The sequence below is a fragment of the Micromys minutus genome (genome assembly GCF_963924665.1).
Source record: "Micromys minutus genome assembly, chromosome: 9".
In the NCBI taxonomy this organism is placed as follows: Eukaryota; Metazoa; Chordata; class Mammalia; order Rodentia; family Muridae; genus Micromys; species Micromys minutus.
Window position 1 is genome coordinate 49,742,523 of NC_137978.1, and position 16,610 is coordinate 49,759,132.

The 16,610-nt window shown below is 50.7% G+C and overlaps 1 protein-coding gene across 2 annotated transcripts in view; it reads left to right on the top strand.

Annotated features, from left to right (window-relative positions):
* The first annotated feature begins 262 nt into the window (after positions 1-262).
* The window catches only part of ASAP3 (ArfGAP with SH3 domain, ankyrin repeat and PH domain 3), a 39,231-nt gene continuing 22,883 nt past the window's right edge, over positions 263-16,610 (top strand). For both annotated transcript variants that reach the window (XM_080920576.1, XM_080920577.1), the window contains exon 1: positions 263-394. In XM_080920576.1, the coding sequence (XP_080776702.1) occupies positions 266-394 (129 nt within the window). In that variant the 5' untranslated portion in view covers positions 263-265. The remainder of the gene's footprint in view (positions 395-16,610) is intronic.

Genomic DNA, 16,610 nt, shown 5'->3' on the forward strand with positions numbered 1-16,610 from the left:
GGGTTTTAGCCAGGGAGTTACTAGCGAATAAGGGGCGTGGCCAGGAGGTAGACAAGCGGGCCGGGGGCGTGGCTGAAGAGAAAGGCTGGCGGACGGGGGCGTGGCGGAGAAGTTAGGGGCGGGGCGGGACAGGGAGTAAAGAGGCCTCGACTGGGACGCTGCGGGTAGCGAGGCAGGCCCTGCACGGAGCAGCGCGGTTAAGTGCAGCGTCCCCCCCCACCCCCCGCGCTCTAGGCAGCCCCGGCGTCTCCGCCTCACGCCCGCCATGCCCGAACAACTCAGTGTCGCGGAGTTCCTGGCCGTCACCGCTGAGGACCTCAGTTCCCCAGCCGGGGCAGCTGCCTTCGCCGCCAAGATGCCCCGGTGCCGCGGGGCGGCGCTGGCACGGGAGGAGGTGAGGGGCCGAGGCGGGAGGGGATTTCAGGTCTACTTGGGGCCTGCTTTTGACCTTTGCAGGAATGCTTGGAGCCAGGATGGCTCTTCGCTTCGTTCCAGAAACCCGCCCCTCCTAGATTTGTGGGAACCGCGCTCATCTCAAACATCTGTGTCCCCACGGTGGAGTCAGGGAGAGAGGACCAGATGGACTTTGTGGGGAATCTCGGGGTCACCTCAATACAGACTCCACATGTCGGGGCACATCTCCCAAATACTTTGGGCGACCTGCCCACCATATGTGTATTTGCTCAGCGGCTTACAGTTCTGTTTTCGTTTTTAGAACCCCACAAATATGCAGTCCCCCAAGTCACTCCCTTTCTGAGAAGCAGGCTCAGTCCTGAACTTACCTCTCCCAGGCTGCAAGAAAGAGGAGGTCTCCTCCTCCTGGCCGCTGGTTCTGAGACTTGGCTCGCCTTGTGGAATGAATGTGAATGGGAAGGCGCCAGGAGCCGGGGTTCACCTTGGCTGTCGCGGGCAAGTTTATAGGCTCCTCTCCCCTCCCCTCTATTCTTTGTGTTTCCAGGCCAAGTGTCCCAGGCGTTTTCTTTTGCCCTTGTAGGCTGCCCCACCCCATTCCCAAGCTCACTGGAGTTCATTCCTCTTCTCTGAACTCAGCTGCAGGTTTTCATCCCACTAGGAATACCCTGGGGCAGACATCCTGTAGTCGGTGGGTCGGTGGCGGGGGGGGGGGGTGGGGGGGGGTGGGGGGGGTGGGGGGGGGAGCAGAGGAGGTTAATAGGAGCCCAGCTCTGTTCTAGAGGATGCCCTGGGTTGAGGTGGCATTTTGGACCTCAGTGGTCAGTCTGGTCTCCTGCCCTTCTTCATAAGTGTGCACCTACTGTGGGGCAGATACAAAACTAAACAGAAATAGTCCGAGCTTAGGTCTTAGGAAATCTCCTTTCCTCTTCTCCACTGACTGGCTGGCTCCCTGTCTGGACTTTTTCCTCCTTAGTAAGGAAAGCAGAGAATTATACAAAGACTGTCAGTTTGAAGTGATGCATAGGTTCAGAGCCACCTTGTCTCAGGGCCCTTAAGCATCTTTAGGGATTTTACCCATTATCTTCATCTCCAGGTTGTCCATTAGAGTGTTGAATCAAAGCACAGGGGACTGCTCTGGCTGTAAGTGCCTGCGCCTCTGACTGACCTTACCTGGCTGTGTAAACTCAGATTTGCCCCAGGTCAGGCCAGACAAAATCCAGTTGTTTTTTTGTTTTTGTTTTTTTTTCCCTTGTTTTTTCTTTCCCTTCAGATTTTTGGGCTTAAAGTTTTCTTTCACTTTTGCAACAGCCTTTCTCTTCAACATTCTAGTGTCGAGAAATTTAAGAGTCTGACTTATGGCTTGGATTTTTGCTGGAGTTTTCTGGTTGGTTTTGTGGTCATGTCTCTCTGTTATTGTGCTAGGCTTCCGTGTAGTTTGATACTGGGATTTTTTTTCCCCTCCCTTCAGTACTAGGCATGGCTAACCTAACACCAGGCTTGAAACCGCAGTTGCTTCCCAAATCAAGGCTCCTAGTTCTAACCAGTTTCCTGGAAGTAACTAGGGACTCTGTCCTAGGACCTGCAGGTCTTTTTTGTAGACCTACTGGGAAGGACCCTGGACAGGTCACAGGAACCAAGAATGTTCAGGCTGAAGGGCTTCGGTAAAGGAAGAATCAGCTAGAATTTCTCTCATGTCAGATGGAGAAACTGGTACACAGAGAGGGCAAGACACTGCCTGAGCTCCCAGAGCAAGGGGGTGGGGCAGTTGGCCTTTCTCCCTCATTGTCTTAGCCTCTGGTCCTGCTCTCTTTCTTGCAAACACCACCTTCTAGAACTTCTCTATAAACTTCAATCATTTCATCTTGAACCCGAGTCTCATGATTCCTCCCTGCCTAAAACCTCACTGGATGGCATCGGTTGCCTGTTTTTTTTTTTTTTCATGGTGGATCTCTGTGCAACATGAGGGAATATTAAAATAATCCCTGTGCTCGACAGCCCCGTCCTGTCCTGGACCCCTCTGTAGCTGTCACCCCATTGACTCACAGGGAGAGTAAGGCAGCTGCCACGTGGGACACAGCAGGCCTGGCTGGCTGCTATGCTTTGTACATTTCTCTCTGTGCCATTTCTGTGCTGGGCACCAAGGGCATAATGGTCCTGCTTTGAGAATGCCAGGAGTTGTCTTGAGAATACAGTGAAAGACACACAGTCAGTGCTGTCTGAGGCCAAAGGGACAGGCTAGGGAGGAAGCCAGTGAGGACCAGTGCAACATGGGAACTTCCTGGAAGAGGTTCTAATTCCAGGTAGAAGACTTGGTGACCCCAGTTTAGTGGAAAACACAAGTGAGTGAATTTGGGGGCCGGTTGGAAGAAAGCATGTCAGGAAGCCAGGGGACCATTTTGACCTGTGCTCTGCAAGAGGCAATCCTTGTGGACACGTGCATACTCCAAGTGCTTATCTCCAGAGCTGACAGGTGGGGGAAGGGTCATGGTCAGTGGAATGCTTGCCTAAAATCTATAGCATATCTTACACTACATAGTTGAAATTCTGATGGAGTCAGAATTACCTTTTCTCTGGTGTGTGTGTGCTGGAGAGTGTGCATGTATGTGTATGTGTGCATGTATTTGTGTGTGTGTGTGTGTGTGTGTATTTTGAGACAGGGTCTAGCCCAAGCTATCCTGAAATTCATGATACCCCTTTCTCTCTTGACTATTGAATACCAGGATTATAGGTGTGCACCACCACACCCGTACCCAGTGGTTTTGGGTTTCTAAAAGATTTCTTTTCTTTTTCATTTCCTTTTCTTTTTGACAGAGCGTCTTGCTATGTAGCGCGGGGTATTCTCAGATTCTGCCTAGGCCTCCTGCATGTTACAATTGTGATGTGTACCACCTCCTATGACTAAAGATTCCATCCTCAAGTTCTCACAAGGGGGAAATACAGCACAGCTCAGCATCTTAGGTCCACACTCAGGTGCCATAAAACTAAGAGCAAATGGCAGCACACTCATTATTAATGTCCTCAGAGTTTGCCTGTGGTGTGACTCTTTGTTTTACTGTAAAGTAGGATATAGACTGGGTGGGTGGCTCTTTAATCCCAGCACTTGAGAGACAGAGGCAGGCAGATCTCTGAGTTTGAAGCCAGCTTTGTCTACATAGCAACTTTCAGGACAGTCAGGACTATATAATGGAGAGACCCTTTCTCAAAACAAAATGAAACTTTACAGGATCATAGAGACTGTGGACAATATAAACACCTCTGGCCAGTTTCTGTGGAAGGGAAGCTTGTTTTAGAGAACTAAAGATGTCTCCTGGAACTGGACCCAAAGTGTCCTGGGAGTTGTAGCTTGGGAGGAGTCAGGAGCTTAGGCAGCCGCCTCACCCACTTTGTCTTACTCTGTTTTGTCTGATTATTGCTTCTGCTGCCCTCTCATTGGATAGGCCCCAGAGTGCAGCTTTGGCCCCCACGGTTATGTGACCTCACTTGTCCGGTGTCTAAAGGTAACCCAGCCAGTCTCTCATGTCTCACTTCCAAATTCCTGACAGCCCAGCCCAGCTTCTGGTCTGATTACAGAAGCCAGGTCTCTGTTTCATCAACAGAGGTCACAGAGGTGTAGACTCAGACATGATAAACATGACCATGGTTTTAACCCTGGGGGAGGAGCTTTAGAGAAGGAGGACAGGATCCAGAGATTCCCCTTCCCCCATGAGCATCCACAGAACTTCTCTCCCTTTGGTGGGGTCTGGCCTCTGGAGAGGCTCCTGAGACACCCCCCCCACCAGTGTCTCCCTCTTTAGAACAGTTGCATATTATTCCAGCTGCTGCTGAGCCTATTAGAGAGCTAGACAGAGAATTTAAAGACGGACCAGCATGCTAAGGGATGCTTAGCGTCTTAGAGGGTCCTGACACAAGTTAGGCATTTGGACTTCTTGCTGGACACTGGGGATCAAAAACCTAATCATATTGTCCAAGGACTGGATGAGGCAGCCTTATCAAGAGTAATGGTACTGCATTGAAAGCAGTAGGTGCTGGGAATACACATCTCAGCAAGAGTGATGCAGTCCCTGCCCGAGGGACCATCTCTTCTGGAGACGTGAGCCCGGGGAACAGAAGAGCGAAGTGAACAGCAACTGCCTATGGTAGGTAGCAGGTGGCAGGAAGTTCATCCCCTTGTCCAGCCTTCCTTAAGGCTGGGCCCTGGGTCATCTCTTTTCCTGCTGCTGTCCTTCTCTCCAGGCTGCCTAGCCCATGGCTTCAGTCACCTCCTGCCTCTCAGTGACTCATCCAACCCAGACTCCCATGCCCAGCGGTTTGCAGCGGTTTTGCTTCGACCACACTCCTGACTTCTCTGGCTGGCCGCCAGGTTCTGTTGCCCAAGCTGGGAGGCTCACGCGCTCTTCACCGAGGGCTGTGGGTTTTACCTGCTGTGTGTCTGCAGTCTGCCCACCTCTCCTTCATCGCTCCCTGGTCCACACCTATCATATCAGCTCTTCAGCCGGTCGGGCTGCTCAGTGGTCTTACACTATTTCCCGCTGGTCTCACAGATAAAATTTGTATTTATTGTCAGGTAATGGTGGTATATGTCTTTTATCTCAGCACTGGAGAGGCAGAGGCAGGTGGATTTCTGTGAGTTAAAGGCCAATCTGGTGGTGTTCAGAGCAAGTTCCTGGGCAGCTGAGTCTACACAGAGAAAAAGAGAACCCTCCCCCCCGTCTGTCTCACACACACACACACACACACACACACACACACACACAAAACTATTTCATTAACATCTGGTGGTTTCTTGATAGAATAGATTTTTCTCTTCCATGAGACTAGACTCTGAGCTTGGTATTGTATTCCCACTTTTAATTACTGTTTTCAGTGTGGCTAGCAATTAAATTTCGGATGTCATGCATACTAAACATGTCCTCTGCTGCAAGCTACACTCCCAGCCCCCTGTCGTAGCGCTACGGTAGGTGCCTGGAAAGGATTGGTTGAGTAACAGATGAGTAACTAAAACATAAAAATTAAAAAGAGAACAGTGGCCTGGGGTTTTTCCAGTTGGAGGGGACAGCCTCAGCAACGATCCTCCAGCAGTAAAGAGCCCGAAACATAAAGAACCTCGAGTGTAAGTGGCACTGAAAAGAGGCAGAAGGCAGAGAAGCCTAGTGTGGGGTAAATGGAAGAACTTCCCAGATGAGTTAGGATAGACAGGGGCAGGTCGCATGGAAGCGTGTAGGCAATGCTAGTAACTTATGCTTTGCCGTGGTTGGTGTGTGTGTGTGTGTGTGTGTGTGTGTGTAGTCTGTCTGTCTGTGCATGTATGTGAGATTTTGACTGTTATTCCTCTTGTTGTTATCCATTACCATCATTTCGAGACAGGATCTCAATATGGAGCCCTGGTTCTTCCCAACCAGGAACACACTTAGAACCTGGAGCACACAATTCAATAGCTCGGCTGCCCGGCCAACTCCAGGGCCCCTCCTGCCTTCCCCTCCTCAGCCCCGGAGGAGATGCACAGGTAGGCACAGGCAAGCCTGCTTTTCATGTTGGTGCTAGGGACCCAGGTCTTCATGCGTGTGCAGCAAGCATCTCACGTACCGAGCCATCTCCTGAGTTGATATGGTTCTCAGTGCGTCTTGTTTTATTGAGACAGGGTCTGATTCTATAGTTGAGGCTGGCCTCTTAACCAGCTATGTAGAACAGGCTAGCCTCAAAAATTGTGACCTTACTGTCTCTGCCCCTCGTGTACTGAGGTTATACGAGACCTTATCTCAAAAAAGCAGAATAAGCTGGGCAAGGTAGTACACACCATTAATCCCAGTTTAGGAAGCTGAGGCAGGAGGAGCTCTGAGTTTAAAGCCAGTCTGGTCTACAGAACAAGTTCTAGGACAGCCAGGGCTACATACTGGGTATGGTGACACACACTTTTAACCCTAGAACTTGGGAGGCAGAGGCAGGTGGATTTCTGAGTTAGAGGCTAGCCTGGTCTACAGAGCGGGTTCTAGGATAGCCCAAACCAAAATAATTGAATAAGGTAGAGAATGACTGAGGAAGACATCCAACATCAACTTCTGGCCTTCACATACACGTGCACACGTGCACACCCCAGGTCTAATCTGTGGGATGGCAGGTGTCTCCTTAGGCATCTTACTGTAAGCCCAGAAACACCCACTTGGGCTTACAGTAAGATGTAATGGGAACTCACTTGATGAGAAACTCAGTAGGTCCCAGAAGCTCCCAGAGCTGGAGAACTGGGACTGAGCAGCAGGCAGATGTCAGGCAGAATGACATCACATGGCCAGGTTGGAAGGACACTGTTCTATAATGCCTCAGCTTAAGGTGTTAGTGTTCCTAGGACACTGTCACTGCTGTCACTTACCAGCATACAGTGGGTTTTCCATGCTCTGGTCCTGGTTCAGACCCACAGTGAGAATCCCTTATTAACTGAGCCCAGGTGTGGGGCCTAGAAAAGCAAAACTCTGTCTCTCTGGCTTTTATGAGACATGGCCTGCTAAGATCTGTGTCTCGATGTCAGATGTACTTGGCACAGGGAGTCTATAACCCGTCACTCCAAAAGTCCCCAAATCTGTGCTTCTTATTTATGTCCATTCTGACAGTGGACATAGCAGATCACTTCTGGGAGGAATGCAGGGGCCCCAGCCCATGCTCCGGGGAACTGAAGTCTGGAGAGACAGTGGAAGAAGCTAATGGAAGAGACTGGAAAGGTGCTCCCAGGGAAGAAGGGATGGATGTGTAGACTGCAGGACCTCAGAGCTGTGGGGATGGAGGAGGAAGGAGTGGCCGGCTGCCAGGGTGCCTCTGGAACAAAATAAGCAGATAGCACCATCAGTGGCTTCGGTACTGTGTAGGCCCGTGGTGAGTGTGGGAACGGGGTGTCATCGTCTCCTGTGTGCTGAGAGAAGAGATGGGGCCAGGTTAGAAGAGATTGTCCATGACGTTGAAGAAGGGTGGATTCGATCCCAGCCTTTACCATTCCAATTACCTCTGTCTGGGGTGAGGGTCCGCCTCGTCTGGTCTCAAAGTCTGTCCTCCAGCCCATGCCTCGGCCTTGAGCACTGACTTGGCCGATGTCCAGCTCTGTCTGGTCCATGGAGTGACAAGGTAGAGCTGGGAACAGAAACTGAAACTTTGGAGGGAGAAACAGCCTCAGGGGCCGTTTGCTCACCCTGGCTCTGTTAATCTTGTTACTCTCACTGTGTGCCTGATGTGTCTGAGGGCGGTGAGTTGGAAGTGGCATGTTACATGTCTGTGAGCGTGTGTGCTGCTAGATGTGTATGTGTGAGTGTGGGTGGCCAGAGGTTGACGTCAGACATCCACGTGTGATCACTCTTGACCTTTGTGTTTCGACACATCTCTCATTGCTGCCTGGCCAGTGATCACAGTATCCGTTTGCCTGGCTGAGTTCAGTAGCAGCAGCCAGTATCCCTGTTTCTACCTAACAGCACTGCTTACTGAGGTGCTGTGAGCCCGACTGTTTATGAGTGCCAAGGACTCATACAAGTACCTTACTGACTGAGCTATCTCCCGAACTCTTGTCGGGGTCCCCCATAGCTCAGGCTGGCCTTGAACTTGCTATATATTGGAGGGTGATTTTGAGTTTTTTTTTTTTTTAATTTATTTATTTATATGAGTACACTGTCACTTTCTTGAGACACACCCGAAGAGGGCATCAAAGATCCTGTTACAGATGGTTGTGAGCTACCATGTGGGTGCTGGGAATTGAACTCAGGACCTCTGGAAGAGCAGTCAGTGCTCTTAACTGCTGAGCCATCTCTCCAGCCCGACTTTGAGTTCTTGATCTTCCCACTTTTCAGCTTCCGGGTGGGTGCTGGGATCGCAAGCATGTTCCACACAGTAGGTGCAGTGTTAGGGATTGAACCCAGGGCTTCATGCGTGCTAGACAAGTACTCTATCCACTGAGCTACAGCCCCTAGTTCTTAGGCCTGTTAAAACCTTTAGAGGGAGGCCTAGCATTTCTGGGAAAGGACACAAGGCTCCAAGACAGGCCCCAGGAATGTCATTCTTTCCAGTCACCAGAAGCACTTTGAAGGACTGAGCTGGCTGATCTGGTGGAAGTTGCTGAAAGTTCTTTTATACTGGTTCTAGACCTTACCCAACGAACTTCAGATACCTTGGGCCTTGACCCTGTGGAGTCGGAGTCTCCCAGGGGAGCCTGAGCAGGAGCCGCCTGGAGATTTCCCAGGTGACTGAGCAGTCCATGTGAAAACAGGTCAGTAAGCTTTGAATGCCCACTAGAGGTTAGTGACCTATTAAACCGTGTTTACAGAACAACTTGTGTACAAAGGTCACAGAGGTCACCAGACAAGGTCCCCATCTCCTAGGAGAAGGACTCTGTCCGTGAAAGCATGACCAACCTGTGCAGTCCACGGTTTATTATCTGCCTGGCTGAGTTCAGTAGCAGGTGATCAGTGTGTGTGGCCCAAGGGACTTAGCTTTGAGTCCCCACTGGCTGTGTGACAAAGAGCTTAACCTTTCAGACTTCATTTCCTCATATCTTCAGAGAGGATAACTCTTAGGGGTTTGTGTGAGAGGGTTACATGTAACAGGATGTGTTCATCACAGACCTGCCATATAACAGACACTTAAATAATGTGTCTGTGTGCATGTGTGCATGCTAGTGCTTGTGTGTCTGTATGTTCGAGAGTGTGTGTGCATGTGTGTGTATGTGTGCATGTGAGTGTGTGTGTGTGCATGTGAGTGTGTGTGTGCATGTGAGTGTGTGTGTGCATGTGAGTGTATGTGTGCATGTGAGTGTATGTGTGCATGTGTGTGTATGTGTGCATGTGAGTGTATGTGTGCATGTATGTGTGTGTGCATGTGAGTGTGTGTGTACATGTGAGTGTATGTGTGCATGTGAGTGTGTTTGTGCATGTGAGTGTATGTGCGCATGTGAGTGTGTGTGCGCATGTGAGTGTGTGTGCATGTGAGTGTGTGTGCATGTATGTATGTGTGCATGTGTGTGTGTGCATGTGAGTGTGTGTGTACATGTGAGTGTATGTGTGCATCTGAGTGTGTTTGTGCATGTGAGTGTATGTGCGCATGTGAGTGTGTGTGCGCATGTGAGTGTGTGTGCATGTATGTATGTGTGCATGTGTGTGTGCATGTGAGTGTGTGTGTGCATGTGAGTGTGTTTGTGCATGTGAGTGTGTGTGTGCATGTGTGTGTATGTGCGCATGTGAGTGTATGTGTGCATGTATGTGCATGTGTGTGCATGTGTGTGCATGTGAGTGTATGTGTGCATGTATGTATATGCACAGATGTGCGTGTGTGTGCAGGGTAAAGGGGTCAGAGCTGAGCAGTCCTGGTGGCAGGTCAGGAAGGACAGTGCTCCAATGTCAGAGAGTGAGGTGTGGAACCTGTTTGCTTACTCTCTTCTTTCCTTTAGGATTTTTAAGACAGGGTCATCCTTTGTAGCCCAAGCTGGCTTTGGGGTTTTTGGGATCCCCCTGCTTCGGCTTCTCAAGTGCTGGGATTCTAGGTCTGCAAAGCCAGGTCTGGCATGGAGCCTGGTTTTGAAGGGGGCAGGATCTTCCCTCTGCTCTGCCCTTTGCTCATCCATCCGCCTGTTTCTGAACCAAGCATTTGTTAATCACCTCCCCAGAGGCCCGTGCTGGCTGCGTAGCACGGTCTCCTGTGGTGCTGCAGGCAGACTTGTTGAAAGTGGTGACCAAATTTACATTGCGCCACATTCACCATTGTAAACCTTTCCTTCTCCCTCCGCCAGTCTCTTCTTCCTTCTCTTCCTTTCCTTTCTTTTTTCTTTCTCTTTCTGTCTTTCCTGCTGAGACAAGCTAGATCTCAGAGTCTTTGTACAAGTACTTTATCATGAGCTCCATCTTCCCTTTAAAAACTAAGCGTAGGTGAAGCACCCCTTTGACCTCAGCACTCAGGAGGCAGAGGCAGGTGGAGTTTAAGGTCAGCCTTGACTACAGAGCAAGTTCTAGGACAGCCAGGACCTTGTCTCCAAAAAAAAAAAAAAAAGAAGAAAGAAAAAAATGGACTTAGGGGCTAGAGAGGTGCCTCATGGTTAAGAGACCGTTCTGTTCTTCCCGAGGACCTGAGTTTGGTTCCCAGCACCTACATCAAGGGTCTCTCATCTGCTGACATCTACACTCATGTACACACACCCACACTCAGATACACACTTGCACATAATTTTAAGAACATCCATTCATTATTTATTTATTATGTACGGTGCTGGGGTTGAATTCGTACCTCGCTTGCTAGGCAAGCACCACCCTCAGACTGTATTCCCATTATAAAGCATAGAAAAAAACACAAAAGACGTCTTTCCTACAGTCATTGTTGTCCAATCACCCCCCCCCCCACTATTTAATTCTTAAACACATTGCTCCAGTGAGGAGCCCTGGACTGCGTAGTGGGAGACTCCCTGCCTCGGCTACTTTGTGTTTCTGGATTTGCCAGTTCTGGACTGTAGATAGATTCCTACAGTATATGGTCCTCTGTCTCTGGCTTCTTACCACTAGCATTGCATTTTTAAAGTCTATCCCCTGCGTCTGCCGTAGCCCACAGAGCAGGCAGTGTGGAAAGTATTCTCCATAGACTTACTTGTGAGATTCCCTGCCTAAGGAACCTTCCAGGGCATCGAGGGGCAAAGTAACCTGGGCAAGCGGGATTGACAGGTAGCACACAGGATGTCCTGGCCATCTCTGAGCCGGACTTCACCTCCCAAGTCTTTCAGCGATTGTTTGAAATGTAAATACAGCTGAGTGTGGTGTATTTATTTTTGCTAACTCTGGCTCCTCTACCAGCAGGAAGTGGCAGAGCCAGGGTTTGCACCTGGGAAGCTGGCCCAGAGCTGATCCTGCTCATCCTGCTTGTTGATACCTGGCTCCTCCTGCTGTCCCCAGTGTCTCTGGGGTTGTAGGCCTCGGTGTTCTTGTTTGATTGATTGATTGATTATTTGTTGTTGGTTTGGTTTGGGTTTTGGCACTCTGAGTGGTTTTCCTGGGCAGCCTGGGGATATTGTAAAGGCAGCTACTGGATGGTAATAGTTATTAAGAATCTCTACGCACGGCACACTAGGATCATCGCTTAAATGCTAAAGCGGTTCAGTGTTCTGAGATAGATGCTGTTGCTACCCCACTTGCTGCCAGGGGAAGTGGAGACTTAAAGAGATTAAGTCTCTAGCCTCACATCACGCAGCCAAGAATACTGGACATCATACTATGACATTTGGTGTCCTTAAGTCCTACCACCCTTTTTCCTGTTCCCGTGGGGCCTTGATATCATTCATTAACTCATTCGATCTCTCATTCCTCCCATAGGTACTGATGTGCATATACAAAAGTAATGAGGGGGCTAGAAAGGTGGCTCAATGGCTAAGAGCTTACCATAAAAGCATGAGGACCTGAGTTCGAATCCCAGCACACCCATAAAAAGCTGAGTTTGGTTATGTTGGTGCCTGCAACCCCAGTACTGTGGAATCATTGTCCTGACTTACTGGCTGCCAGCCTAGCACCATGTTCAGTGAGAGACCCTGTCTTAAGGACAGAGAGACACAGCAAGACATCTACTTCCCTGGCTCTTAGCTCAGCACACACACAGGAAGTACTGCCTCCCCTCTGTCTTCAGTCTCACCTCCAAGGTCACATGTGTGGCACAAGGGGCAGTAAGGGCTCTGATAAAGACCTGTAGGTTGGCACTGGATCACAAAAGATGAGGCAAGGCAGTTCTGCAGTGGTGGGAGTTGGGGTGACCCCCGTGCTGAGTCAGGAAAGATGAGCGGTTCCAGAATGAAGGAGAAAGAGTCCTTCCAGGCCCAGGGAGCAGCTGAGGTGACTGGATACAGCTTGCCATGGTCAGGAAATTGCTAAGAGCTTCATAGCTGGTGCCAGAGGGGCTCATGATGGAGAGCAAGGGTGGGTGTTGTCCTGGTTACCAGTGGAGGCCAGAGGGCGCCGGGCTCCAGACCTCTTACTTTTCTGTCCAGCAGGCCAGGTTGTCTCCTTCAGCTGGGTGGAATCCAGGGCTGGCAGCCAGGGGTCTGGCTGGGAATCTTCGGGAATCTTCAGTTATCGGTCCAGCAGAGTTCTTGTTCTCTTAGTTCATCATTGCCGAGAAGTCTCCTGAGGAAAATCCCAGCCAGGAAACTTAGGGTTTGCTGAGGCCTGCGTGTGGGGGAGGGTGTGGCTCCTTTCCTGCATCCCCTCTTCCTTTCCAGCTTCCAACTACCGGACAAGGGGTAGTGGAGGGACTGAGCTGGCCAGGCTGGCCTGCCGCCCGGGCTAGGAACCATCCACCGAGGCCCCACCTGGGGCACACGGCGGGCTCAGGCTCCAGTCTTGCAGGAAGGAAAGCAGCCAGAGCCCTGAAATAATAAATGGCAGAGCCAGCAGGAGGCTTCCCTGTCACAGCCCAGCCTCTTCATTCCAGAAGAGGGGCTCTGAAGCAGGAGGCCCAGGGACAGGGGAAACTGGCCCTCACAGGGCTATTCGAAGATGGGATTGAACCCTCCTTTCTTCCAGTACCTTATGACTGCTCAGCAGAACAGATAGGCCTAGGGCACACGGACACTGTGTGAAATCACCCTGTGGACTTGTGTCCCCGCAGCTGGCCAGGCTGGAGCAGGGCATCCTTGCATGGGCTTAAGATTTCAAATATATCAGAGCTAAACTGTACAGATGAGGAAACTGAGGCACAGGAGGGGAAGGAGCTGTATCAGGGTACACAGAGGGGACAAGCCCAGAACTCAGTACCTCGCCCCCTCCAGCCGCCAGTCCGTGAGTACATGCGCTGGAAAGAGGAACCTTCCATGGTGTTGCCTCCGAAGACATCCCTGTTGGAGGAGCTGGCACTCTTTAGAAAAGACAATTGGGAAATCTGGTGTGGGGGTGTGGTGATACATGTTTATAACCCCAGACAGGAGGACTGCTATGAGTGTGAAGCCAGTCTGGGCTATAGAGTAAGAGTCTGTCTTAAAATGAGAAAAAGGGAAGAGGGAAGGAGAGAATCGGGGTAGGGGGCAGAGAAGGGTAGAGAAAAGGCCCAGTGGGGTTGTTTCTGAGCATTTATGAAGCCCTGGGTTCTCTCTGGAGGTAAAAGCGGGAGAATTAGAAATTCAAGGTCATCCTCAGGGTACATAAGATTCTGCTTCTTCCCTCCAGAGAAAAGAAAGGAACAGGAAGGACAAAAGGAGCTCCCGCTGCTTGGGTTTGCCTCGTGGAGTAAGAGAGGGCTTCCTCCAAGACCTTGGTCCCATTGCTTGGCCTCCCTAGCCACCCTCCTTCCTCCCTATGCGAAGTGGAGAGACTAATGAATACCTTACAGCAAATGGCTGGTGGGGAGAGCGGCTGCCCCAAACCTAGCGTCGCAATAGGTAGGGGCAATAGGTAAATTCACCGAAGTGCAGGTTCTTGAGCTGGCTTGAGTCTGCGTCCTCGCTTTTGGGTAATATGCTCCCCAGAGCTGGCTGTCCTCCTGTCTCTGTCCTGCCCCAGGGACAAAGATGGACCCTGTGTCTCCCACCTGGGCACTGGCTGCAGCTGCCTTCAGAGGCAAACTCTCTGTCCCAAGACCTTGTCAATCACTGCCCTCTAGGACAGTGGTCCTCGGCCTTCCTAATGCTGCTGTGATACAGCTCCTCATGTTGTGGTGCCCCCCCCCCGACTATACAATGATTTTGTTGCTACTAGTAATTTTACTAGTGTTATGAATGGTAATGTAAATGTCTGATGGGGACCCTTATAAAAGTGTCATTTGTTGAGACTCACAGTAGTGTTAGAATGGCGGCTAGTTGGACAGATCATACCAGGCTAGCACAGTTCCAATGGTGAGGTTTATTGGAAGCAGGAGGGATAGATGAAGGGGGCAGCGAAGAAGAAGGAAAAGAGAGAGAGGTCAGAATGTTCCAGCTTTTATTTGGACCGTGACAGAACCACATGCACCGCACGCAGGTGAGGGAGGGCAGGTGAATGTATGGTGGTTTCCATGGCAACAGATGCACCAGTCCCTGTCGCGCCTATGGGTGATGTCATCACTGGATTCGGAGGCTTGCTTCTGATGCCAACACACAGATTAAAAATCACCATTGTAGGCACAATGATTTGTAGGGTAAAACCCAGAGGTTAGGTTTAAACTTGTCCCCTGGAAGCTCTCTGCCTGGCTAAGGGTCTAGATTCTTGCCCTTTGGACACACCGTAACGTCCAACTGGCTGCAGTTTCCTCGTCTATAAAACTTGCATTGGTGAAAGGACTATAGGAGATGCAGGGTGAGCCCGGTCCTGGGAATAAACCCCTATGTGCAGTGATGGGCAAGCATGTCCACTTGCTGCCCTCCGTACACCCTCCCAGCCAGTCTTCAAGGTGTAGCAGAGGCTTAGCTCTGAGGCCTGGCTGCTCACACTTCCTCCCTGGCCCTGTGAGGGCAGACTGCTGGGGACCCCAGGCTGTTGCTCAGATGCACCTGGCAGGGGTGCTGACCCCCCATACCTCTCTTTTTGCTCAGTCTGTGGCTCTTCTTTGGGGGTCTGAAGACGCATCACTTTCCCTGGGTGGGTCCAGGGTTGCTCTGTGTTCTGGCCCTGGCTTTTCCAAGCCTCCTCAGCCCTTACCAGGTAGCTTCCGGCTACTGTTCTGTATTGACTGAAGCTGTGAGCACCAGGGACAGTCTGACATCCTCCATTCCCAGCGTGCTCTACCAAGGGCCCAGAGGACAGCAGGGAGTCATTGTGATTGAGATGCCTCAGGGTCAGTTTCCCAGGGATCCCTTCATCAAACATTTACCCTTGGTTAAGGTTGGGTTGCCCCAGAAGTATGAGGCTGGCCAAGTTTCCAGGCCCACTGTGATGGTTTGTATATGCTTAGCCCAGGGAGTGGCACCATTAGGAAGTGTAGCCTTGTTGGAGTAGGTGTGTCACTGTGGGTGTGGGCTTTAAGATCCTCATCCGAGCTGCCTGGAAGTCAGTATTCTGCTAGTAGCAGCCTTCAGATGAAGATGTAGAACTCTCAGCTCCTCCTGTACCATGCCTGCCTGGATGCTGCCATGCTCCCGTCTTGATAATAATAGACTAAACCTCTGAACCTGTAAGCCAGTCCCAATTAAATGTTGTCCTTTATAAGACTTGCACTGGTCATGGTGTCTGTCCATAGCAGTAAAACCCTAAGACACCCACCCTACCTCTCTCTGTGACAGCCACCCAAATTGGGTCTTGTAAGCTTCTAAGCATCGCTTGGATCTCATGGACGAGAAGCAAAATGGAGAAAATGGATGAAAAGCTGGACATGGGCAGGTGTAGCTCCATGCAGTTCCAGCTTCCCTGGGAAGGGAGTGGCTTCAGCTGCCTCTCTCTTCCTGTGGTGGGAGCTAGGAGTCACCATGCTTGAGAACTTGGTCTCTTTTCTACCTTGTACTTTCTGACTGGCCCCACCTCTACCAGGCGCTGCCTCTCCTGGTCTCCCCTGGGACCCTCCCACCAGGCCTGGGCCCCAGAGCCTCCCCGACTCCATTCTCTCTTACTGAAAGCCAAAAGGGGCCAGCTCACTGAACAACACTGAAGTCGCTGAGCCAGTTTCAGGTTGCTGGAGCAGCCCTCCGCCTTGCTCACTGTGAGAGCCCCTTTGTCTTCTTTAATTTATTTGCTTTGTAGAAATTTTCGAGCCTACTCTTAGCTTACTCACCCGGTTTCAACAAGTACCTCATTCTTCCATCCTCCAGCCCCCAACTTTTTTTTTCTGTCAGAAACATCAAGTTGGCAGACTCCATCCTTGCTATTCTTTCCGGTCCATATCACCAACCTGCACCTCCCCCCCCCCCACCAGCCCTTGTAAGACAAGGTCTCACTAGTAGACTAGGCTGGCCTTGAACTCGCAGAGATCCACCTGCCTCTGTCTTCCAAGTGTTGGGATTAAAGTCGTGCAATTCTATACCCAGCTTCCTTTAAGACCTTTTTAAACCGAGTGTGCTTGTGTGGTCCCTGCCCCACCCCCTCATACCCACCCAACACACACTCTCAGCTTCTTACATGGGTTCTGGGGATTCGAACTCACATCTTCATGCTTGTGAAGTGTGTGCTTGACTGACTGACCTATTTCTTAGCCCCCAGTTGTTCTCTGAGACAAGCTCTCAATATTTGGACCAAACTGGCCTGGAACTCACCTTGACCTGGAACTTGCCATCCACCCACCTCAGTTCCCCAAGTACAGAGATT